General features: G+C 39.6%; 1 protein-coding gene across 1 annotated transcript in view; it reads left to right on the plus strand.

Annotated features, from left to right (window-relative positions):
* The window catches only part of lmbrd1 (LMBR1 domain containing 1), a 70825-nt gene that overhangs the window by 14307 nt on the left and 30993 nt on the right, over positions 1-25525 (plus strand). Inside the window, exons 4-7 of the mRNA XM_069658626.1 lie at positions 3671-3768; positions 5820-5887; positions 9371-9459; positions 14940-15013. Of these exons, the coding sequence (XP_069514727.1) occupies positions 3671-3768; positions 5820-5887; positions 9371-9459; positions 14940-15013 (329 nt within the window). The remainder of the gene's footprint in view (positions 1-3670; positions 3769-5819; positions 5888-9370; positions 9460-14939; positions 15014-25525) is intronic.

Consider the following 25525-nt stretch of genomic DNA (forward strand, 5'->3'; position numbering starts at 1 on the left):
AATTTGTTGTGTTGTTTATCACTTTAATGGCACTCCTTAGGGCATGTGTTTAGATGGTTCTCGCCTGAATCTATTATCCACTAACGGTTTAAATGCTATGTTTTCATTTTAAACCTAAAATTTGAGGCTTAACCAAATTAAAAAAGCACTTCTATCATGAAAAAAGTGAAATTGTGGTTGTTGGGGCTGTTTGTGTTCCTGAAGCTTTTTTTTTAAATTGGCCTCACAATGCGGTCTGTGCTTATAATTCACATTATTACCTCAAGGAGGTGTTGAGCTGCACCAACCATGTTGCTGAGCACATCTTTGTGACATGCTTTTCTTTGAGTTATTTTTGGGGTTCTCTGGGCTGTCTTCAATGACATCCATTTTCTGCAGAAAGAAAAGAAATGCCCCCAGCTTGAAATAGCGTCTCTCTATTTAAGTGTTTTTGCCTCACCTCCGCTCTATGAATTTCTAATGCATTTGAGCGTTGCTCTTTTCCCTGAAAAAGCTGCTCGTACATGAAAAACCAACCAAACAAGAAAGGCTTGGATCAGAGAAGAGACAGTTCTTTCAGCAAGGACAGGTGGCTTGCATCCACCTCTTACAGAAGGTCACAGACTGAGTGAACTAAATGATTTTCTGATGCAGAAGGACTTTTCCTGTTACAGAGGTCAGCATTAAAATAGGGCTGCTGATTACCTGCTGGGTGAAGCTTGCTCAAAGCATGGCTGAACACTTCAGTGACAGATGGATACAGAGTTCATATACAAATGCACCCTTTAATGCCCCCATTCTTAATTAACTCAGAACAGAACCGTTGGTATAATTGAAGCACCAACCGGGATTACAACACTGAAATTTGGTTGAAAACGTGGTGAAATCAGTTCTGAACATCTAAGGCCAAATTTCAACAATTTTTCAACCGGCTAAAATACGGTTACGACATCACAACAAAATTGAGTGTGACGGAAGTGATGATTGTAGCGGCATTTCTCCAAAATCATGTTGCGGTGGTTGGTGAAATCCCGTCAACACCAAGACGTAATGTCCCCGCAGAAGAAGAAAAAAGAAGACTGCGCATGCCCAGGTACTCTGGCTGAAGCTGTGCAGCTCTGACTGTGAAGGCAGAGCGACCCCTGGATGCTGACGTACTTCATTAATACTTGACGGACAAGTTTTAATACGAAAATGCCGGTGGGGCAATGGTTATGAGCGCATGACCCAATTGCCGCCATCGTGGGATCGAACCCATCTTCGTCCATGTATTTAAATGTTTTTGTCCGTTGGTGACTGTGATGCGCTGCTCGTTTGTACAATCAAATTTACAATTTTAGCCGCTATGTGACTTGAAAATTGCCGTTAATATGTGTGTGACTCTGTGATGAATCTTGTGACAGAAGCAGGTGAAATCTGTTTAATCAACATCTTCAAATACTCCAGTTTTAAACGTCTTTTCAGTGGGGGCTATAGTCGTCACATAACATAATTTAGACATAACCTGAATGTTGGCTATTATTGATGGAGGTACAAATTGATGTGGTTTTGGGCCACTTATTATCCCAAGATAAAGTATAATAAAATTAAGTAATTTACTTCAAGGTGGTTAATTTTATCGTAAAAGAATCAACAATTAATTAAACCATTGTTAAACTTTATTAGCAGGCTTAGGGGACTAGAAATAAACAACCCCATTAATTCTGGGGAATCTTAATGGTTTTGAGAGTTAATTATACATGTTTTTATTTAAAAATGATTAGAAGTGTTTTATATCTCTTGTGATATAACAAAAAAATGAACTGAATGGTGGTTTGACCATCAGCAGGAGACAATAGCTGTGTCCCAATCCAGGGGCTGCAGCCTGCGAAGGAGGCGGTCCACGGAGGATGCTCCATTCATAGCCTGTTTAGACCGTTAAAGCCGTTCTGGTCTACCCTAGCGTCACCAAATGCCACTCCTGTCACCTAGCAACATGTAGCTAGCGGGCTAACTAACTAGCATAACTAATGTGGAGTAAGTTAACCTATTATTTTAAAAATAATTTGTTTCAAGGGCCCTTTTGTTTTCTTAAACATGTGTAACACAAGCTATTCGACTGAGTTGAAACCAAAACCTCTGACATTTTAAAGTGTATTCCTTGGTTGTTTAAAAGTCCGCCATTTTGTTTCAGTTGGCGCGCAATGCATCTTGAAGGATCTGAAGGAGCCTTCGAATTAGGACAGCCTTCGTCCTTCGAAGGCTGCAGCCCCTGGACTGGGACACAGCTACAGGCCATATATAGAAAATTAAACAGAACACGAATAGATTGAATGGTTGTTGCTAGAATGTATGAGTATAATAGGATCCCTTTTTGAATATGAAAATCTTAAGCATTATCATCTTCATGAAATGCTCAGCTCATTTCCTTTCTTGTTTTATATTACATCTTTTTAATGCAGGACACTATACTTTGCTCAACAAACAATTAAGTCACTTTTAAATTCATACATGTAAAACTATGTAAAGTGGCTCTTAATGGACCTCTCATGACATAATTACTTTCATTTATCAAGACGTGCCAAACTACCGCAGGGCGAATGTCTACTGTCCACGTCCTCTATGGGAAAAACTACTTCTAATGAAAGCAAACCAACAAGCATGCTTTGAAGAGCGTAGGTTAAAAATGATTAGAAACAAAGCTCCTCAACTGCATGACCCCGTGTCCAGATATGTCACTGTCATAAAGACGGAGTTATCTGGATCATCACACTCTGAGTACAGAGGAGCAATTTGATCAGAGAACAAAACTCAAAGCAATTAAAAACAATGAGTACAAAAAAGAAAGCGAATAACTCTCCAGTAGGCCTTGATGGAAGCCTTAACATCTTCTGAAACGCTGCCATGTCTAGGGACCTCACTGATGCTCTGAAGTTATTTTTATATCAGATGTTGTTGTGTTTTGTTAATGCCTTTTTTTGCTGTAACAAGCCTGGGTGTCTACTTTTTTTGAGCTAATGGGAATTTCAACAACAGCCAGTTTTTGCAGTTGTGCTTTAAAATAACACAAGCCCCATATGTTTTGGTTTTCCTTTACAAAGAGGCAAGAAGCAGTACAATTTTTGTGAACGAAGGAAGATTATTATGAAAAATGTTTTGCTTAGTTAAATGTAACTGCTCAAATATCAAAGCCAACAACACAAGAGACTGCTCAATCATCCAGCATTAAGTGATTAAAGTCAGTTACATCTAAAACACATGACTATAGGTAAAATACCCTGAATGACGAGGAGTTTTAAAGGAGGAAAAGCATAAAACAAATGTAAGTTTGTGCAGGAAAGCATCACTGTGATGGTATGATTACAAACATTTATTTATGGATGACTCGGAGTTATTTTGGTATCAATGTTTCTTGATAAATTAATAAGCGATCTCTGCCCTAGATATGTCATCAGAAAGTTTTTAAGGAATGGGGTCATGCTGTCTTAAAATTCCTTGGCGTTATATGATTTGACACTGCTGAAGGGATTAAAATGGAGGCTAGGTAAAAATAGGTTTCTTGAAATGGTATCATTTTAGTATCATCATGGAGCATGTTTCCATACGGTATGCTCGGAAGGGGAAGTGGATATTCATTTTTTTGGCAATATTTGGCACTAAAAGATATCTTGGACTAATCTTTGATTTCCTTTCTTCTTTTGTATCCATACAGCCCTTTACTCCATCATACTGTTCTGTGTCTTCCTCTGGATCCCCTTTGTTTACTTCTACTACGAAGAAAGGGATGACGACAACGGGAGCAAATGCTCGGTAAGAAAGCACCCTACCTCTTCTGCACACAACGCCACGGCCTGCTTAGGAATTCAAATTTCATTCAGATGATTCAGGTTCGGCTGAGCAATATGTTAATGCGAAAATGTCTCAAGTTGTTTCTGTTGAACTTCCCAGCTTGAGGCAACATGAACCCATTTGTTTGCACACATGACAAACAATAGTAGCAAATGTGTTTCTTTATTTTATTCACCCAAACTTTAACTTTTCCCAAAAGTTTCTTTTGATACTAAATGACCCGTTACAAAACACCTAAACATATCCAGATTGTATCAGTTTAGCGCGTGACTTATTATGTTTCGGCAGTAATTTGGCTTTCAATGTTTTTAATTAGGTTTTTTTTTTAAATCTTGTTCTATTTTAGTTTTACTTATTTTTATTGTAGTCATGTGTTAATTGTTTTTCACCAAAACCTAGTTGGCAATAAACCCCGATTTTGATTCAGTTTTTTTGCCCTGGTAGTGAAAAATCAACTTTGGATTTACTTTTTTATATATGAAATTAAAAATAATAATAATTTGAACCTGAAACTAGTTAATCATTACGCTCATTGTATATTAGGTACGGAAATATCTTTCATATAGTTTTCACTCTTGGTGGAATTATGCCATTTGACCAGAAAATTGTGTTCTCATTGACTTCTAGACAGAAAATATAGATTGTGAAAATATTGATTTTTTCTAATTTATAGTGGTGATCTCAAAAAACTTGTCCTCTTTAGTGGCATCTATGGCGATAAACTGTTATTGCAGGAGCACACTTCCCAGATATCCAGACTGTTGCGTGTGTGACGTCCACGGTTGGCTCCGGTTGTAACTCTTGATTTTCCTGGCTGACGGTCGCTTTCCTTTTTGTTTGCCTTCATCTGAGCGTCGAGTTTGTTTCCTTTTTCTTTGGATTTTCACTTATTTTTGAAGTTGTATCTGTAGTCATCCATCTTTTCTTTGTTTGTTCAGCCATAGTAGATTACTGTTTACTCGCAACACTTGCGTTAGCTCCGCCTACCCTCTCTGACAGACCAACCTGCTGGCTGATGGAAAACGCGTCACTAACTGGGCGCCGCTTGGGATTTTTTTCACACAAAAATCGCCACAGACACCCAGTCCGTAAAACTGCAAATGCAAAGGCTTTCATCAGTGGGCCATAGGCTCAATCCTCAATGTTTACCTCATCGGTAGATAGTGACTGAAGAGACATTAATTTAAATGAAAATCTGTCGTGAAATATATTGTGTAGATGTTTTGAATTTTTCTATTCAGCCATCATAAGAGACATGCTCACCAAAAAGAAAACCATAGCACAGCACGAGCACAGAGGTGACAAGTTCTGCTGACTGCTGAAGGCATATCGTCAGTTAATGGCGATAAAGTGCCATCAAAGATGAGATGAGCTTTGCTATGGGGAACAAGAGTGTGTCTCAAAAAGGTTTGTTGTGTTATGAGGAAGGAAATTTGGTCAGCATGTTTTTCGAGGTCATTTAGATCCACATAATTTCACTCTGATTATGTTTGTGTTCATAATAAAAACCTAAATTAGCCACACATGCTAAATAAATATATAGGAAAGTAATATTTAAAAGAGTAAATCTGATATATTGTGGCAGTTAAAGTAGTCAACCCATCGCACCAGTGCAGCCGTACTATAAATTATAGGCCGTGGATTGTCAGCTTAAATTGAAAATGTTTTAAATCCCTATCTTCAGAAGTCTTTTCAGTGAGTGATGTACCAAACAGCAGCTATCTCATAGTGCCTTTTATCCTTTCCGTGTGTCAGTTTTGAGCTGACAGAGGCACTTTCTCCCACAGACAGGGAGGTCTTTTGTATTGTTACTTTAAAAGCACCTTGAATGGCACCGGGAGTGACATGTTATCTCCGCCAGGTCAAACTGGATCTACACCGACTCTATATAGCTCTCACTCACTATAGTCCTTAGCTAAATGGAGTATAACCTCCTTCCCTGCCTCACAATGAATGATAATATTTCCCACCATGGCCACGATTGACCAGTTTAATTTTTCCTTTTATTACAGCAAGTGAAGAACGCTCTGAAGTACACAATTGGATTCGCCATTGTCTGCGTGGTGCTCCTTTTAATTGGGTAAGTTGGGGACATGGATGGCTTCTTCTGCTTCAGTGCTGGAGAGCTGGAAGAGCGTGTGGAGATGACATTGTGTTTGGTTAATGAGAGGAGAAACCCTTGGAATAGTTACAGTACCATTTGTCTGTCCATGATAAACCATTCAGTGGAGCAGAACTATGTATGTCTGACTAAATACAGGTTGAATTCTTGTCCTTCTGGTCCTAAACTAGTTTCTTTGCATTTTCTTTATGTTTATCGCACATGTGTGAGTCTTTTTGTGACATCTTATGTTGTATCTACCAATCTATACTGGTGCGCATCCTCAGCCATGTCCCATTTATCTGCCAGTTTTCTACTGGCTGTGTTCAGGAGCACCTGCACCACATAATAGATTTCCTTTGCAGCTGTGACAGCAACATGCCTCGAGTTCAACCTATACGATTAAATGTGCTCTCCCAACCATTAAATGGTGCATTGAAGAAAGGCTTACCTAGTTTGGGAAAATAAAAGACACATGACTATACTTTGTCACGGCTTAAACTTTGGAAGTTTGGGCTTTTTTTTATAGACGGAAGCAATTTAGCCGCTCTTTTACTTCATGAAGTGGAACTATTGTTGCTTTGTTCCGGCAATTGTTGCTTCGGTCCTTTGATCTACAACAACATGATAGCCTTTATCCTGCACTCTTTTGCTGAGACTGGGAGACATAATGACTCTGTTTGGGGACTGTTCACTCAGTGGGTCCTTTCTTGATGACTTTTATTTCCCGTCTTTATACCTGGCGAGGTGTTTACTCCCTTAAATGACCCCTGATCTTCCACCACTACAGATTGTACATTGTTTTGCCATTGCAAATAACATACCCAACAAGCCATTTGGTTTCATATTCAGAGTTTAGAATATTTCTTAATATAAAATTGCATTGGTAGTTAAAACGGTGTGTAATGTGGTGCCATTATATAGCCGTTCATGTGGAAATGAGGGACATTTACAAAGTGTTCGGACCTTCACTGAAATGTTTCACCAGGCCGCTGAAGATGGACAAAAAGAGGAAAGCAAAGCTTGAAATATTTTTGGATTTCCTGCTTGATGGAAATACCTTTTAACGTTACATCCTCACTGCAGACACAGTTGTAAAGACCTGGGTAAGGTCACTTTGATGAGTCGTGTCTTTCCTAAAATGAATAATGACACATAACATGACCGAAGGGGAAGCACATTAAAAAGATTAAGTACAAGTGTGGACCCCTGTAGATATCCACATGATCGCAGGAAGCATGAGGTCTTTTGAGACCTGAAATTTTGTTTTTTGCATATGAGGCAAAGGGAAGTCTCTGATATGCTGATCTAATATCTTTCACCTCCCAGGGTGAGGGTTTTTAAACTTTTTGGACTCCCAGTTTTTTAACTTCCTAAAAGAATCCCTGCAGATTCATAGAGCACCATATTTTATGTGATTTTGTGGATGCTAGATACTAAGAAGGATTCTGGCCTAATTCTCTGTTGTCTGTCAAGAAGGATTAATGATCAGTGGAGGAGGATTTCATGATTAATGGAATAGAAGTCTGCACTGAAACTGAGCATCAGTAATGTTGACCCTTCCACACTTAAGCTTGCCTAAAGATGTATTCTTAGTCCAAAGAAGTGCTGTTTAAGTTATGTTAAAATACGTTCTAAATTTTGTTTCTTACATCTTTAAAGTTGTAATCTTGAAGATCTCAGTTTCGTTCTCTTTGGTGGTGATAAACAATAATTACAGGAGCACACTTCCCAGATAGAGTGTCGCATGTGTGACGTCCACGGTTGGCTCTGTTTGTTCTCTTGATTTTCCTCTCTGACGGTAGCGTTCCTTTTTAGACTTTTAGCCTTCACCTGAGCGTCAAATTTGTTTCTTTTTGGATTTTCACTTCTTGTTGAAGTTGTATCTGTAGTCATCCATCTTTTCTTTGTTGGTTCAGCCATAGTAGATTACTGTTTACTCGCAACACTTGCAGAGACCGGAAAAGCAGCCGCTTAGCTCCGCCTACCCTCTCTGGCAGACCAACCACTGCTCGGTGATTGCCACCGAGTCTGTAATACTGCAAATGCAAAGGCTTTCATCAGTGGGCCATAGGCTCAATCACCATTGCGTAACCTAATTCGGCGATAGATAGTGACTTAAAATATATTTATTTCTTTAAGGAGCCGTTTCAACAACATCTATTTTCTATATACCTAGAACTAAAGATTAAAAGCCACCCGTGCAAGTTATATAGGTCTGTCAGTGTGAGTGATGGGTCTAGATGGCTAAATGTAATTAGGATTATTGATTCATGTAATTAGGAGCGAACAGGATGCAAGGGAACTTATTACAATAATAATCAAAACACTAGGTCATTATCCTTTTCAAAGTTTAGAGGTTAAATCCTCTGGTTGATTGGAAGAAGACCGTAAATCTTTTATGGGGGACAAACATCAAAAAGTTTGTGCAAAGAAGTTTTAAAGCCACTAAGCAGGCCATGACATTCATGGTTAATACTACTAAATGTGTGAAGCTATAAAACTTAAGATTGAATCCAGCTTGTGGTTTTTAGTTGTTGTTTTGTTCCTCTCCTAAATAAATTGAAAACGATAGGAGGGGACGCAGAGCTTAGCGGAATGTCCATTGTGTTAAGAATAGCAATTAATCTAGTTATCAGGGGTGCAGTAATACCCAAGGTGGATAAGCAAAAGGTCAATAAAACAGCTTCCAAAATCCTGTTTATATGATTTGTAAGCCCTTTGTTCTCCGTAAAGATATTACTTCTGGTGATTTTTTGTTTAATTACACACCTATTCATTTTACCTAATTAAGTCCCATTTACATTCATGGTTTATCTTTGCATGAAAGATATAGCCGGAACAGCAGGAGGCGAGTTTTTTCTACAATGAAAAAAAAACCCCACATGCAGTTTAGAGAAGGAGAGAGGCAGAGGTCCAATTTCACAGCGTTGCAGATAAGTAAGAAAACAGACATTCACCATGGAGCTCAGACGTCTGGATGCTGGAGTGGGGTACATGCTGTAAAAGCTTCTTTTACCATTTCTGTCTGAGCATTACGCCATGCAGGACATGAAAGGTCTGTGAAGAGGGATATAGATGTTGGACCAGAAGCAAACTTCTTTGTGCTGCCCAGAAGCGTTTTGAAAACATACTTTGTATGAGATTTTTTGAAAACACGCCGTATTGTCACTGTCTTCCAAGAGAACTACTTTTTATCTGTACATCTCTGGATCTCTTGCCATCTCTCAGCAACAACAATGACAGTGATGTCTTTTAACATGTTTGTCAGTAGTGGAGTCTTAAAAAACATACACATTCTGAAAAATCTGTTTTGCCTTTATGTTTGTTATCTGTGTGTGTTTAGAAAATACACCACTTCAAAGCAGAAACTTAAGCCTATTGTGTCATAGGGACAGTGTCAGCGTAGCCTTAATGCATTTCACTTTACTTCTAACAAAATCACTGTTTGATTGCTTTCAGAGCCTTCGTTCCACTGGAAGCCCCACCAAGTCAGAATTCCACTCAATGGGAGAAAGTACAGTACCTGTTTGAGGAGCTTGGCAGCAGTCGTAAGTAGCATTTGTGCGAAATGCTTCCTGTTTTTTGGGTCTCATTGTTGGATTTCTTGTAACCATGAGTTAAAGATTTTTCTACTTCAATCATTCCACCCTACCTTTTCATTTGTCATATTCGCTACTCCCCTGAAGCCACATCCACTGCTAACCCCAGTGCTCCTCTACATTCTTTATTCTTTTCACTTTCTACTTCTGTCAATTATCCTCTTTCTGTTGTTTGGCAATTTTCCAGCCTTATTCATCAGATTAAAGTCTGAAGTTTTAGCTGGCAAAAGCAACAAAAAAACCCACTAGATGTCTCAAGATAATGCAAAATGAGACAATTGACAGATTCAATAAAGTGAAAAATGTCATGATTTGAATGAAAAAATAAGGCTTATGACCCTATGCCTGGAGGTTGGTAGAGTTCCTCTCTTTATAGTACTTATGAAAGGCAAGGTAATGTTTAACAATAAATGCAATGCTTCATAGGATTAGCTGTGATGAATGTATTAGTTACTTCTGTTTAGGTGCACACAAACAAGCTTGAATGCATCATTTGGTGCTTTTTAAATGAAGATGGTATTATGCTGTTTCACATTTTAAGACATATATACAGTGTTGGATATCCAGACTAAATGTGGGTCAAGTTTCAAATCTGTAGGTAAAAGTATGTTGGAGTAAACCCCCGCTATACTAGACTAGGTCAAAACCTAGTTTGTGGCTGACCGCATTAGGTCAGTGTGCGCTTTTGTGTGCAATGTGTCACAAGGACTGTCCTTATGAGGCCGATGACAACGTGTTTGAAGGCAGGTGCGCGCAGCGGACTAGCAGCCCCGCCTTCTCCCCAGACAAAGTATCCAGAGCCGTATAGACAGAGAGTCGCGTCAGTGGAGGTCCAATATGCTCCATGATCCGCTATTGCGATGTCGCAACTCTCTCTCTCTACAGCTGGGAAAGTACCCTCACTCACTCACTCAGTCACATACAGACCCATGTGAAGGGCTGACCCAGGCGGTCAGCCAAAAAGTCTGCAGGCTGCTGTGAACGCTCACTTTCGGACAGACTTCTCCAGACGCTTCACTCTGTGATGTCACAAAGTGGAGGAACTCTATATTTGGGCATCTGCCCAAGACACAGCAGAACTTCCCGCCCCTGGCACAGTTCAAGAACATGCCCACCCAGCCTCGGCAGTGGGCCTCGGAAATTTTTTACACTCCACCACTCTGCTCCTCTGCCTGCTCTGCTAATCCATTGGTTAAGAATGTCTTGGAGAAAGTGTTTCTTTGGCTTTGAAGGAAAGACATCAGTGTTTACGTTTCCAAAGGACAAGAACAGCAGACATTCATTTCAAATGGAAAAAGTTAAGTTTACCGACAACTCTGTAACATGGCCACAGCGTTGCATCGGCCGTGCCTCAAACACTGAGTTCTGCCCCTCGGCAGGTTCGGAGAGCTGGCCAACCTGAAGAAAGCGGGGTGAAGAAAGAGACGGAGCTGTCGTTTCAGGCAGAGGCTGTGAGGGCCTGCAAAGAGCACCATGAAAAATGAGGAGTTTTTAACTGTAAATTATGCTAAGGTACTCCACAGGTATCAGAGTTTTGAAGCTTGAAATTAGCATAATACCCCACCTTTAAAGAATACACATATTTGAATTTAATGGTGATTTTAACAATACAAATAACCATCTTAAGGGCAGCACATTTCCTCCTGGTACATCTTTGCACAGATACAGTGTACAGTACATTTTCTCCATACAGCTGACCAAGTACTCCTGTCGCTTTGAGTGTATTAAGCCCACATCTGCCTTGATTTGATTGGTTAGGAACTCGGTGAGGCAATTTGGTGACCTCTTATGGATTCATCTCGATATTGATGCCATAGAAAATGCTGAGAGGTACAAAAGATGATATTAACATGGAATTCCATGAAGTTACTGTCCACTCCTTATTATGGATTCATCCTTCCAGCAAGTGCTCATTAAGTGACTCAATAACTAAATGTACCTATATTTTAGAAGCATGGACTTTATAGCATCAAAGTCCATGTGCAATAAGATGGTCTAATATTGAATGTTGACCGTTTGATCCCAACACTCCTTGGACATCTTCGCTCGTTGAACGGAGCATTGTCTGTGCTTATGCTCATGCAAATGCAGACACATTGCCAAATGTGGACTCCTAACAGTTCTCTGGCCTTTTGCCATCTGGGGATCAAGGAGGAAGTTGAACCATCTGCCTCTCTTCACAATAGAAGACCCCTACATGCTCTCCCTAACCTTCCTTCCTCGCAGCGCAGGGGGAAATTGCTCAGCTGCTGAGGAGGAAATGTGAGGATCATCCTCTTCTAATTCCCCATCTCTTCTCTCTCCAGATGGGAGGTTAATTGTGTAAAGGAAAGGCACTTTTGCCACATAACCCCTGACTGCTTTGCAATGACTGTTCATTAAGGCCACTACATCCTTAATGGCTCCAACATTACATATGTTCCAATATCCCAAAGTTGCCTGAATGGGCTCCAGATCATTAGCTATTAATGTTGGTATTCAAGACCACACAGTGCAGTCTTGTGTTTTTGGCCGTGCCTCAAAGAGAGTGGAATGTGTGTGGGAGTCCAACTTTAACTAGGAAGAGAACTTCACAGCACTTAACCTTTCCTTCCTATCCACTCACCAGAGACTGAAGAACTCATTCTGACCCTGACATTCACATACATGTGTATGTACTTCTGTAAATCTTAACAGTAGCAACAATAGCTTTACCAGTGTATTTTACCCTCTTCACCTCTCTTTATCCTGTGCTGCTTCTGTGAGAACTTCTGTACAATCTTCCATTCACTTCACTATAATTTCGCACTTTACTTTATAAGATGTGTAGCTTCCATAGTATGCAATTACATCGTCAGGAAAACTAAAATTATCTCTCTTTGTGCAAATCAGTCTTGGCTTTTGATCACATTGTCACTCCACAATAATTTCACTCTGGGACGCTGAGCTTTTTATTTCTTGCATTTAATTACTCCAATTTTCTGCCCTCTTTATGTGCTAAACACGGAGCCTATTATTTTATTGTTGGATATGTGTGAGGCTTCAACTGATGATTCATGGTAAGGGAGTGGACGTGATGCTGTTGGTCTAATCTTGGTTGATCTTTTCACATGTTCTACCAACCTTCGAGTTTGCGATCATACTTGTTAGCATGGTTTCACTCAACTGTGAGCTAAATGCTACAATACGTTCAAAAAGTCTTCATTACAAACTTCTATCCAACCTTATGTCACGAATCATTTGACTATTTGAGCTTCCCCTTAACATAAAGCAAGGACAGCTAATATGGTGTCTGATAAGGTTGCTATTAGCCTCCACATGCTACTCGTTAGCCGTGCCTGGTTGTTGTTGCAGACATTCAGTTTACTATACCCCATCCTTTGAACGCCGCTGCTTGAAGTCTGTTGCTAGGGCTAAAGGAGCCCTTAATAAACACCTCTCCTTACAAGTCTCATGCATGCACAGGAGCCTAGAGGGCTATATGCAGTGTGAGATAAGAGCTTCCTCATCCCATAGCTTTTGGAAATCGAGGCTGTACAGATGTGGAAGCACCACCGATAATAGACAATATTCCCACTGTTAAATCCCCGGAAAACCTGCTCAAGAAGCCAAGGAGAGTGGCAGCAAACATCTATCCTTTGCTTTGTGTAGAGTTCATGTACAGAATGTTCTCCATGCAGAACATGCAGCTATTGTATATTTTACCAAGCTCCCCACTAAACAAAGGCAGCAAATCGCAATGAAACACTCTGGAATAAGAAACATGCATTCAAATGTTAATGTTCAGCCCAGCTGTCAGACTTCAAAGTTTTCTCTTTGCATATAATACAATAGAGAGCAGGCATATAATTTATCTCCATTTTCCACCTCTTTGTCCTGCTGCTTGTGAAAAGAAAGTGATAAATGTTATAAACAGGACAAATTATGCATGCCCTGAATGCTGACTTAATATCTTAGTCAAATGCCACTGTCAAGGAGAGAGGCAAGCAGAGAGCCACCTATGTCCATGCTGACAGGTGGGCCGGGCACCGTGAGGCTGCTGCTGAGAGGATGTGGGATATCTACAAAGGGACAACTGTGTCGCTTCTTAGGTGGGACCCTATAACAGGTGGGATCTTGACAGGGGAGAGAGGCAATCAGTCTCTTCATCAATCCCTGTCTTCTAACTCCAGCTCTGACAGCTGGTGTGACACCTACTGTTGCCCTTGCCTGATGGGTGGTCCCTTTTCCGCCTCAATCAAAGGTGACACCCATCAACTCAACTCGCATGCATTGAAAGATCCAGCTGTTAAACAACTGGTCGTGATCAATGTAAGAAATGAAAAGAAGGACAAAAAAGGGTGACCAGATGTGTCTCCAGAGGAAGACTTTGCTACGGTGCATTAATTACAGGCAGACATTAAATGATAATGATGCATTGTCCTTGACCTTGGGATTACATTGCATTGAAGTGCCTTCAAAAAACTGTTCCCCTTAAGTTTCAATTTTAACATTTCTACCAGCTGGACACTTGTTATTCTGTTAGAAGTGATACATTTCTCTCAGAAAGTCCTGGGGAATCTGAATTACTTTCAAGACATTGAAAGAGTCTTATCATTTCCACTCTGTACTGTGTAGATTCCTTCCTAGAGTTTTGTGATGCAGGCTTACTATTAAAAATGTCTCATCTCCAAACTGTACCTGGGTAAGCCCTCATACATCATTATGACATCATTAAGGTAATTTTCCCAGACTTGACAAAGCTTCTCCAGGGCCAAAGACGACATTTTACAACTGTTTTCAGAGAAGTCCTCATCATGAAGAGTAAACTGACTCAGCAAAGTGCCCTTTTACAGCCCATCCTTAAAGGGGCCACATCTTTTGAATAGATTTTCTCATATTTTCATGGGTTTCACATTTTTGAGTGTTTATTGTTCACAGTGAAAAAGTGAAAACTGCATAATTCAGTGTTTTTCCAGAATGACATGTTTGAAAAGGTCGCCTCTGAAATGGGCCGTTCAGAACAGCTGCAGGTTTCTACGTAGAACCTTGCTTTCGCTGAAATCGACCAATCGTCATTCTTGCCATTCTGATACCTCCTGGTGATTGTGGCACTTCCTGCCATTGTACCAGCTTCTGAGCAATGATATAATTTGCGAGTTTCCAAGAACCACAGCAGTCAGCGTGGCAATTAATCATGAACTAAATAACAGTCTTTGTGAGAGTTTTACAGTTAATTATCCACAGGAGTGTGGTAATTTTAGAAAGAATATTCAACGGAATTAAGATGATTTATACATCCATTAAAATGGTTTGAATGCTGTCACCTTTGGCCATCAGTATTGAGATGACTGAAATACCATCAAACTGCACACGAGAGAGTAGGCTCTCGGTTTACACACGAGTTCACGATTTTCCTTTCAAAAGCCAAGGTTGGATCTCTAATGGATATCCTGTCTTTCCATCCACAGATGGTCTACCTGCTCTGTCTTTCTCCATCAGCTCCTTGACCTTGATTGGCATGTTGGCAGTGATCACTTACACGGTGAGTTGGGACCTGAGACAAGTGGTTGATGTTGTTTCATGTGCTCGGTGAAGCTTCAGCTGTGCGGTAATTATGGTATTCCTTCCAATGGGATGATTTTCAAATCTTGCCAGTCCTGTAGCTTAAAGGGATAGTTTGGTTTTATTGAAGTGGGGTTTTATAAGCTTATCAATAGTGAATGTATTACCTGTAGATTATTAGCACTACTCTGTTTGGAGAAGCTGCCCAGAGTAGTTACACAGAAGCTAAGCTATGTACTGCTGTGGAGGGCGTTTGGAGCAAAACATACTTTAAACACACCGCTTTGAAAGAAAATACCACCTTAAAAAATCAATATCAGTTTTAGTGTACACTATACTATAGTTAAAATATTTTCACTGCTTCTGCTTGCCATCAGACAGCCCTCTCCTATGCATGCTGGGTTAGGCTGTTTGGGTCAGAAAGCGCAGAAAATCGAAACACAACTTTACGTTTCTAAAGGTTTTTCTTTAAAGGTAAAGATGGTGCATGCTTCTCGTCTCCATACAGATTTCACCGTGCTCTGTTGAGTGATATTGGCCTCAGACACTAAAATAAACATCAACACTCCACACTCCACACTGAGACAGCTCCATGTTTGCACTGATCATTTTTCTGTAAAGGGTTATGAAACCACCATAAAATAAGCCAGCTAGACACTAGCTGAAAGTCACTGGTGTACCAGACCACCGCTGTGGGCGAATCTCCCTGTGCAAAACGTATTCCTCTGTCTACTTTTAAAGAGCAGCTCCAGTGATGTTTTAGGACGTATAAAATGTTCTGCTTGAAATAATAAATTGTGTCTGATATGTTTTTTCTGCAAAATATGTTTAATTACCTTGTAAAGAATCCTCCCACGGCATCTCCTCCTTCTCCCTCATTAAAAGTTCCCAAATCTGCATAGTCCCCGCCCACTATGCAAATTTCCAACCGCCCCCTCCGTCGTGAAAACAAATCACGTTTCTGCCATCGTTTAGTGGCAACTTATTGAAACTTAGCTAGCTTGAAATGTAGTAATTAGTAGTGGTAACGTTACCGTTAGTGGTCAGTAGTGAGTTTGCAAAAATGACGGTTACGGCTGGCTCGCGCATTGCCGATGTGGTTGCCATAGGTTGCACATAATGATATGCATGGCGTCACCCCGTCCATTAACGGGATTGGCTCCTTAGGTTTGTGACGTCTCAAACCTGCCAATCTGAAAACGTGTTGTTCAGCCTGTCCTTGGTACACTGCAGTTTAAAAGCAGACAGGCCCAGCCATGGAGATGACTGCTGATGATGTCCCTGATATGTCTTGTAGCACATGAAGAACACCACATGGAGATGTTTACAAGGTTAAACACTTGATTTTCACTGGAGGGGGTCTTTAAAAAAATCAGAACTGTCCCTTTAAGAGTATCTTTGCCTATTGAAACACTTTCATCATATAATGTTTGATGGTATGAATAGAATACTAACATTATTTCTCACTAGATATTTTGTACTTGATATTACATTTTTTGTAAAATTAGGTTTGAGTTGCAGTTTTTCGGTGAACAAATGGTTTGCCATCTTGTTATATGAGTCATATATAGTGATGGAGTGGCCTTTCAGTGTTAGTAATGCCTTGTGATTTTAGAGCTATTGCATTCAATTGCTCAAATTGCTCAGGCTGCTGTCTTTTACCCAAGACTTTTGCATGATGTATGTGCAGCTTTCACCAGCTTATCAACCACTTATCTGCTGCCTATTTATATATATATGGATCCACCTCAGTGTCCATTAATTCATGCCTGTGTTTTCATTCCCTTGGCATTCTCTGTTTTTCATTTTTTCCTGCATCAGAAAAAATTGACTGTGCTGTAACATTTTTTAATGCTGTCCATTTTTCTTAGCTGTTATCTTGGAAACTAGACTATGAATATTCCCTGGAGGTGGTGTCGCTGGTGTCATGGTGGGTGTAACACAAAATAGTGCCCACTGGGGAAAAACACAAAAAAAACTACTCGGGTATCAACCCAGGAGGGGAGAGCAGAAGTGACAGGCAACCCCAATCTATCCAGTTTGTGTTGAGCTCAAAGAGTCCTATTTGACAAATTACACAACAATCGAATGTGGAGCTCTTAATGAATAATACACAACCTAGTTGAGTAACTTGTAGGACTAATCTCCCTTAAGGACATATAATTTATCTCGGCTGGAATTTCAACAAATGTTCTCCCACTTTGCTGCTCACAGTTCTCTAAAGAGCGGATAATTATCTGGTACATGAGGATGGAAACATGCTGCACTGACCCCATGTTGCTTTCGACTGTGTGGATGCCCCGTGGGATTTAAAACTCCCAGTGTGCCTCTGTTTTTGATGCTCCTTGTTTTGATGAAGTCAATCAAAGAATTCAGGCCTTTGGGCGACATCAGCAGCTGCCACTCCCTCTTTTATTCTCACAGACACAAATGCAGAATCTCTTTTTATCTCACTTTTATTTGCTTTCATCTGCTTTATTTGCCCTTTCCTGTCTGCTATCTACAAGCAGCAGAACTCTTCTTGGTGGCAGCCTACCCCTATTTATAAAGAGCTATGTGATTTATCATTCTTTATGTGTAAGTATTGAGTCTGATTAACTTAATGGAATCCAAGCGACGGGTTCCATAAGCAGTGATAATGTTGTCCATGAATCCAGTGCTAATTTATCACTACTCTTTGTGCAGAAACCGCCAGCAACTCTTAATGCAAATAACTTCAATAAACAGTATATAACAGTGCAGCCCAGTGCACTTAAAATTCTTACATAGTGAGGCGGGTTAGAGCTTTTACTGCTTTGTTTTGTCTCTTTTGGCACTTTCTATTCCACCAGTGTTAGTTTTGTTTATTAGTCAAATTGTAGCCCTGTGATTGACTGGCGACCAGTCCAGGGTGTAACCCCGCCCTTCGCCCAATGACAGCTGGGATAGGCTCCAGCCCCCTCGCAACCCTGAACAGGATAACCGGTATAGATAATGGATGGATGGATGGAGTTTTAGTAAAATTTTAGTCATTTTAACCCTTTATAGTTTTAGTCTAGTTTTACTTGACAACAACTCAAAACATTATAGTCCAGCTTTAGTCAATTAAAAGTCATTACATTTCACTCAAAACCTTTTCTCTTTTGAGAAATTATGCCGCCCCCCCAGACTCTTCTTATTTGTACTTGTTTGCTTCATTTAAATGAGCCCTTTAAAAGTCAGCAGATCATCCATATAAGACAGATGAAGACACTGCATCTAAAGATTACTTGTCATCATCACTTCTCATTTAACAGTTTAACAGTCTGACTGATCAGGCAGCCGATGATCGCTCCTTTTTGTGCGAAAAGAGCCTCAAATGACGCGTAAAACGAGTTAACAGAAAAGTTGATAACCACCTTCGTCATAACCCTGTTATCTGTTAGTGGTTCTTGGGGCTTTAAAATTTCCCTTGAGATCAACAAATCATCCATCCATACATCCAGACATCCATAAATAATATCATGCATTTCAAATGTCCGGCAGCCCACCAACAAAATTTTACTCTCGTCTCGACTCATTGGCGAAAACAAAACATTCGTGTCATACGAGTTTTTCTTATCTCGTCTTCGTCATGGAAAAAAGGTCGTTGCCGAACATTTTTCGTAATAATTTTCCTCAATGAAATTAACACTGTATTGCACACTCAAATTGAATTTAACAAAGGCATCCTCGATAAATAAATAGTGTCTTCTGATTTGACTTGGTTTGTTTGTCTGTCTCTATCTTTCTGCTAAACTAAATCCATGCTATTACCATATTAAATGGTCTTATATACATTAGTGAAATATCTACTATTCACGACTAAATTCGCAACTAATGACTCATTTAGCTTTTTGTCTGTTAAGGTGTTCTGGTACAAGGACAGTCTTGCAATTACAATATATCAGATAGAGCTCAGCCTTAGATTAGATAATAAAGAATAACATTTTCCAGTGTAAATTACAGCATACCATAGGTATAGATGCTTATTAAGTCTATTTTAGTATTTAAATATGCTGGGGTTTACCTTTTGTGTACAGAGTAAAGACACTGTACCTTTAAGAAGACTCAGTCAATTTTCGCTCACAGTCTTTGTAGCTTTAAATTCAAGCAGCCACTTTTTAATGTGAATATTTTATACAATAATGCAAATCAATAATTATGATACATTTCTTTCAGATTACCTTGAATGTTTGCACATGCATATTCTTTCTACATTATCTCCTTGTACTCTGTTTGAATGTACCCAGCAGAAATGACATGAGACCGATCAGGCCAATCTTTAAGCTCATGCATCATGAGGAGTCCTTTTGCTTCATTTGAAAGCTTGTCTAGCATATTGACTTATGACTCTCATGGCTCTGTCTCCGGTGGCCCTGCCTTTCTCTGCTCTTGAATTGCCGGCCACAAGATGCTGATGCTGAGCTGAAGTACAGAAGATTAATGACTGTTGATGTAGTCACAGACCTTGAGATTGACCTGGGAAGATAAGGTCTCTGAGTGAACCAGAGGGCTGTGACTAGCACCTACTTTAGGATTCTCCAGTCTTTTGACCCTTGTTTTGTTTCTATATATTCTTTTAACTTTCGAAAGGCCAAATTCTATCAGCTAAAAGTTTATAACTAAAACATTATAAGAACGTTTATTCTTCTCTCTGTTGACTTGTCCAATATATACCCTCAGAACTACCTCAATAAAGCAGCAAATACTGACGTAGGCATATTAAGCACTATATCTTTGCCTGCGCCCTATCGTAGAAATATCCACATTTATTTTAAAGTTCCGGTTAAAGCTAAAATAAACTGCTCAAAATCTGGGGTAGGTGTCAGACGAATCGATTAACTGCAACCTGCCTTTGTTTACATTTTCCAGGGCAGAAATTTAAAGTGAGTGATACATTTGAGTTTTACAGAAAGCAGGATGAGATTTTTTGTTTAAAACCACCACTTCAGCATGAACAGGACAAAATCAGCAAGAGATAGGAGGTACGGCTTTGTCCACAGGGGGCGCCAAAATCAACACAAACTGAAAGTTCCTCACAGGAGCTTTAAATTAAAGACATTTGGGTGCAGCCCTTGAGCTGTTTTCAAACACTGTGGGGGTAAAATACACTGATTAGCTAAATTCCATCACTTATTATAATTAGCAAAGAGCCAAACATTCATATAGGCTAGCAATGTCATTTCAGCTTTAGCTTACCATAGCTTTCACTGGTTTAAATGATAAATGGCTACAGATAATATCAGCTAATTTATGCTAATTGTATGAGTAACTTGATTAGAGGCCAAAATTAAACTTGTAAGTTGTCTGATTAAAGTGCTGGTGTCTGTACTCAGCCAAAGAGCTTTTGTTTGTGAAGAATCTTCACCATGAAACACGACTGTTCAATCAGACGGGAGGGTTTCTTTCAACAGTTCCAACATAGTTGTACATCTTTCCTTTTAGCAGATGGCATCATGGAAGATTCAGGAGTCACATTCTCTTGTGATACTTTCCTTTCAAATGACAATGATTTAAGTTCCCGAACCAGGACCGCCAGGATTTAAATCAAGTAGCTTGTGGAAAATATGTTGTCAGATTTAGGAGGCTGCAGCTGTTATTTCGATGTTTCCGATAAATATTTGATTTCTGTTAGGTTAATATAAGTGTCAGCTCATCGTTGATATTACAAAATACCCCAAATTAAAGGATTGTCCTTCTGATTTGGACCAAAAACACTAGACTGGGGCATCTTTCAACCCTACTCAAACTCAAGTCCATTAATGATTAATAAACACAGGTGCACCCTTTTACATCCTTGTCTAATGTGTTTTTTAAATCAAACATTAGCCTGGGAAATTACTCTACAAATAGGAAACTACTTAATGTAATGGCCCTTTGGCTTTGCAATGCAATTCCTGTAATCAAACAAGAGGTGATGGTTCATACTTAGTACAAAGTATCAAGGAACCTAAGTGAGCACTCTAAAGGAGGCTTTTAAAGCGGACTGCTGGTTAGATTTCTTTTTTTATAGAAAGTACAGAAACACCAGTACTGTCGATTCAATGGACCACTTTAAATCTTTCGTTTACACATGACCTCTGGCAAAACATATGATTCAAAAAGGACTATTAAGACATTTGTTGTAAAAAAAAATCACACTGTGCCAGCAGGCAACATAATGCCAGTCAGTGCTTTCTGAATGCCTGCAACTCTTAATATCTGTTGCTTTATATATCAGTGATTTACAAGGGGACTGTACATTAAAGTGGTGGTTCAGTAGTTCCTGTCTCTCCTCAGCTGTCCTATCAAATAAAGGCAAAAGCCCCCCCCAAAAAATCTTTAAAAAATAGAAAGGATTACGTTATGAAATGACTTGTATGTTAAAGTGGTAATCTCAAAGATCTCAGTTTTGTTAACACGTATGGCGATTAATTGGTGATTGCAGGAGCACACTTCCCAGATATCCAAACAGTGTGTGATATCCACGGTTGGATCCGGTTGTAACTCTTGATTTTCCTTGCTGACGGTCGCTTTCCTTTTCAGTTTACCTTCATCTGAGCGTCGAGTTTGTTTCTTTTTCTTTGGATTTTCACTTATTGTTGTTGTTGTATCCATCTTTCCTTTTTTCTTTTCTTATCTTGTCAGTCACCATTGTGTTACCTCATGCGGCGATAGATAGTGACTCAACAGACATTTCTTCAAATCTTTGACATTATTACTTTAATGCTGTAACATAAGCTCTGCTTAGATGTGATGAGACTCAACTGGCTGAGCCCAAAGGTTTACCCAAAAAGCATGAGGTCATCGGCATAAAGGTATACTCTTTGTTGCTGGAAACCAGCCATAATACCTCTCACCACAGCGAAACACCTTCTCTCTCCATGATGAAACTGAACTTGCTACCACAGCTATTGGAAACGTCAAACCCTTTGTGGACTCAAAGAAAGGCATACAACTATTCACTGAATAATTAATTTCTCAAGTTAAATTTGGGAAGTTGGCCACTGGACAACTGAAAGGCTCCCCTGCAGGGACACAGTAGCAGATGTTGGTATAAACTTTGTGCCAATCATGGAAGAGGTCCAGCTCTGTAAACTTCTGCATAAGTTATGACCTAAAAGAAAGCCAAAAAGACCCAGTGCACTGCAGACATTTAGCCTGTTCAGAGCAGAAAAGGCATGGATGGAATTAATAACATAAATGATGGCTGCAGTCCATTTAGTGGAGCCAGTTCCACATGGCTAATGTTGTGCATGGCTTACTGGAACACTTAATTGTAGTGTTCCATCATTAATATTACTGTTTGCTCCTGTTTTTTCCTACTCTGACATGTGACATAGTCTGTTGGTATACTGATATGACACCTACAAGAAAGTTTTCACTCTATGTCAAGCAAAAATCTGCTGCTCTGCCCTGTTTCAGTATCAAGGACATGTTTGTTACTATAGTATGAGGAAGAAATTTAGTTTTAAAAGGGTCAGACGAATTCAAAAAGGGCTCCGCTACAAGACTCAAAACATTTATGAAAGTTGGAATCAGGCTTTCAGGGCCAAGACCTTCTTACGCTGCCATTCATCGAAGTGAACTGTAATGTGTCTTGTGTTGTAGTTTTGTCGAATGTTTCTTTCTTTTCCTTGCAACTAAGAAATGTTTTCACATTAAAGGTTTGAGTCAGATAAATACAAAGATTATTGAAATCTTTTTTTTTTCCCCCTCAAGGTTTTATCACTTTGTAAAGAGGATTATAGCCAACAAAGTCTTTACAACAAACTGAGAGAAAGTTTGGGTTATCTCTTTTATAAATAAATATTTTAATGCTTTTGTGAATTGTCAGATATGTGGATGTTAAGACAGTAACAAGGAAGTCTGAGTAGGAGCATGTTCCGAGGTGAAAACAAATTATTTCTCAAGGCAATCTTTTGGAATAGTGAATAAACTGTTTAACGTATCTTATAGATGCAGACATTTTCTATACAGGCCTTCATGTGTGCAGGAGCTTAACAAAGGCTGACTAATTAAGGAAGCTGCCCCTTTACTCTGAGATGTAAAGAGAGATTAAATATCTAACCAACTCAGTCCCTTTTTAATTCAAATGATCTTAATTACTAAGGTGAGACTCTTAGATGCAAGCCATCTAGTCATTCTTATATTTCTCCAGTGTTAATGAAGTAAATTATGAACTATAGTCATGCAGTGATAAAACATTCATGCATGTATCTGTACTGTCCAGAGAAATACTTAAACCAATATCACAATAACAAAAGAATAAAGATAAAGCATTGAACTATTCTGTGTACACGATGAATGAAAAAGCAACAAACACAAGCAATCAACTAATTTACAAAATCTGTCTCATGTTTCTCTTCTAAGGAAGAACAGGGTACCAAAGAGTATACTATAATGCCGAACTCCCACTCAGCTCTTGAAGTAAATGTGGCATCCATCTCTCTGAATGTGTGTGGGTTTTTTTTTTTTTGCTTGACCTAAAAGTAATGGACTTTGACAATCATGGCTGACTCCTGTAGAGGCTGGTGTGCTAACTCTAGCAACAGGAAGCTTTTAACAAGCGAGCAGTCATACATCAAGCTGTTCAGCATTCTAAGTAATCCCAAACACTTTCTAATTTGGACCTCAGCTCCTGTCTAGTTTTTGTCCTGAACCTTAAACTTGATGTAAAGATGGCTACATGCCGGCCAAGTCTTAGAATGAAGTCCTAATCTCTTTGACACGAGAGCCAATGAATCCACATTAGTCTGTGAACCTCTCATGGAGCAGTGTGGCTGATTAAAAAAAGAAGATTTAGATGTGCAACTGCATCAACATACAGGAAATGTCCTTCAAGAGCTAAGGCTATTTTCTATAACATATTAGTTCAGAATGTAAAACATATATTTAGGAAATAACCTTCAGTGGCCGACATCGTGCTGCAACGGCCCAAATGGTTTCCATTAGAAGAAGAAAGAAATCCTTAAATTATGCCAATTCAAAAACACATGCAAAGATGGAAATGCGCTTCAAATTAAATAAAAGTGCTGCAAAAGTCAGAAAGAAAAGCATGAACATCAAAATAGCTGCAAATACAGAAATGATGTGAAGTCAAAAATACACAAACCCAGAAAACACATGCAAAAGTCCAAAACACAAGCAACAACGGAAACGTGCTGCAAATGAAATAAACGTGCTGCACATTAAACGTGCTGCAAATTAAATAAATGTGCCGCAAATTAGATAAACTTGCTGCAAATTAACTAAACATGCTGCAAAAGTCAGACGCAAATGCATTGACATCAAACGCGCTGCAAATACAGACACGATGCAAAGTCAAAAACACACAAACCCAGAAAACACATGCAAAAGAAAAACGCTGCAAATCCAGTCAACACAACCGAAGTGCCCCAGACCTGTAGGGGGCGCTCTGAGCACAACCTTGACTGAATATAATTAAATATTCTCTTCCACTGCTTAAAAACATCTTGACTAGGGCAGCAATTAGTAATCATTTCTTAAAACGTCAGTTAGTCAACATATTTGTCAGTTTGGGCAGCCTGTGCACGTACTTTAATACAGATTCAAGGAAAATATTGGTGACAAAACATTTGAATAAAACAGTTATTTATACCGAGTTTATGAGTGGAGAAAGCGTCTATGACCCTTATGACCTCTAATCACCCTCTCATTCCTCGAACAGACATACAGACAGAATAACAGTGTGCTCTACATCAGGGGTTTGGAGCTTGTCTTGTTTAATGCTCCAACCAGCCAAATGGTCTTATTAATCAAATGGAATTAGGGACACCAGCATTAGTAGCAGTACAGCCAAACTTGCAGGATTAATGAGAATGTGTATGTGTTAAGTTTTCTGTCTTTGAATGAATGACTCAAGTTATTTAAAATTAGTGGAATTATTCAACAGCCAACGTGTAGTCCGAGTAGTTCTAATTAGCTGCGTTACACTTGATTGACCTCTTTATTGAAATGTATTGAGAATGTAGAGGCGAGCTGCTCTGCCTCCTCCCTTCTCGCTTCTCCATCACATGTGGAACGAGCAACAAAGAGGAGGCTTGTGTCGGAGACCCATGTCCACCGAGCTCTCCCTCTTTCTACTCTGCAGTCACATGACTCTCTGAATGACTCCAGCCAGTAACTCCTCCCTCAGCCAACACACACACAGAGTCACACACACGCACACTCCCTGCTCCAAGCTATTTCTGGTTATTATTGACCACAGGGGGTTTTAAAATAACTTTAATGAGCATGCATGATTATGTGTGAACTATAAATGTACACCCCAGCAGAGGGACACCTGAGTTTTTTTCCCTCTTCTATTTCTCCTATGTGGTTGCACATTTTAAGAGAAGGGAAATGTTTCTCTGGGGATCGGGGACAGGTTTTCCTTTTATGAGTGTGTTTGATATTCGGGACATGCTCCGGCCTTAAGAGCTCCATGATTCATTGCAGGAGGCGACATTCGCCCCTAGCTGAGATCCACAGCAGAGACTAATAATAGTCT

Source organism: Semicossyphus pulcher, unplaced genomic scaffold, assembly GCF_022749685.1.
Source record: "Semicossyphus pulcher isolate SPU_LCO1_2020_fin unplaced genomic scaffold, fSemPul1.0.p SCAF_12, whole genome shotgun sequence".
Lineage (NCBI taxonomy): Eukaryota > Metazoa > Chordata > Actinopteri > Labriformes > Labridae > Semicossyphus > Semicossyphus pulcher.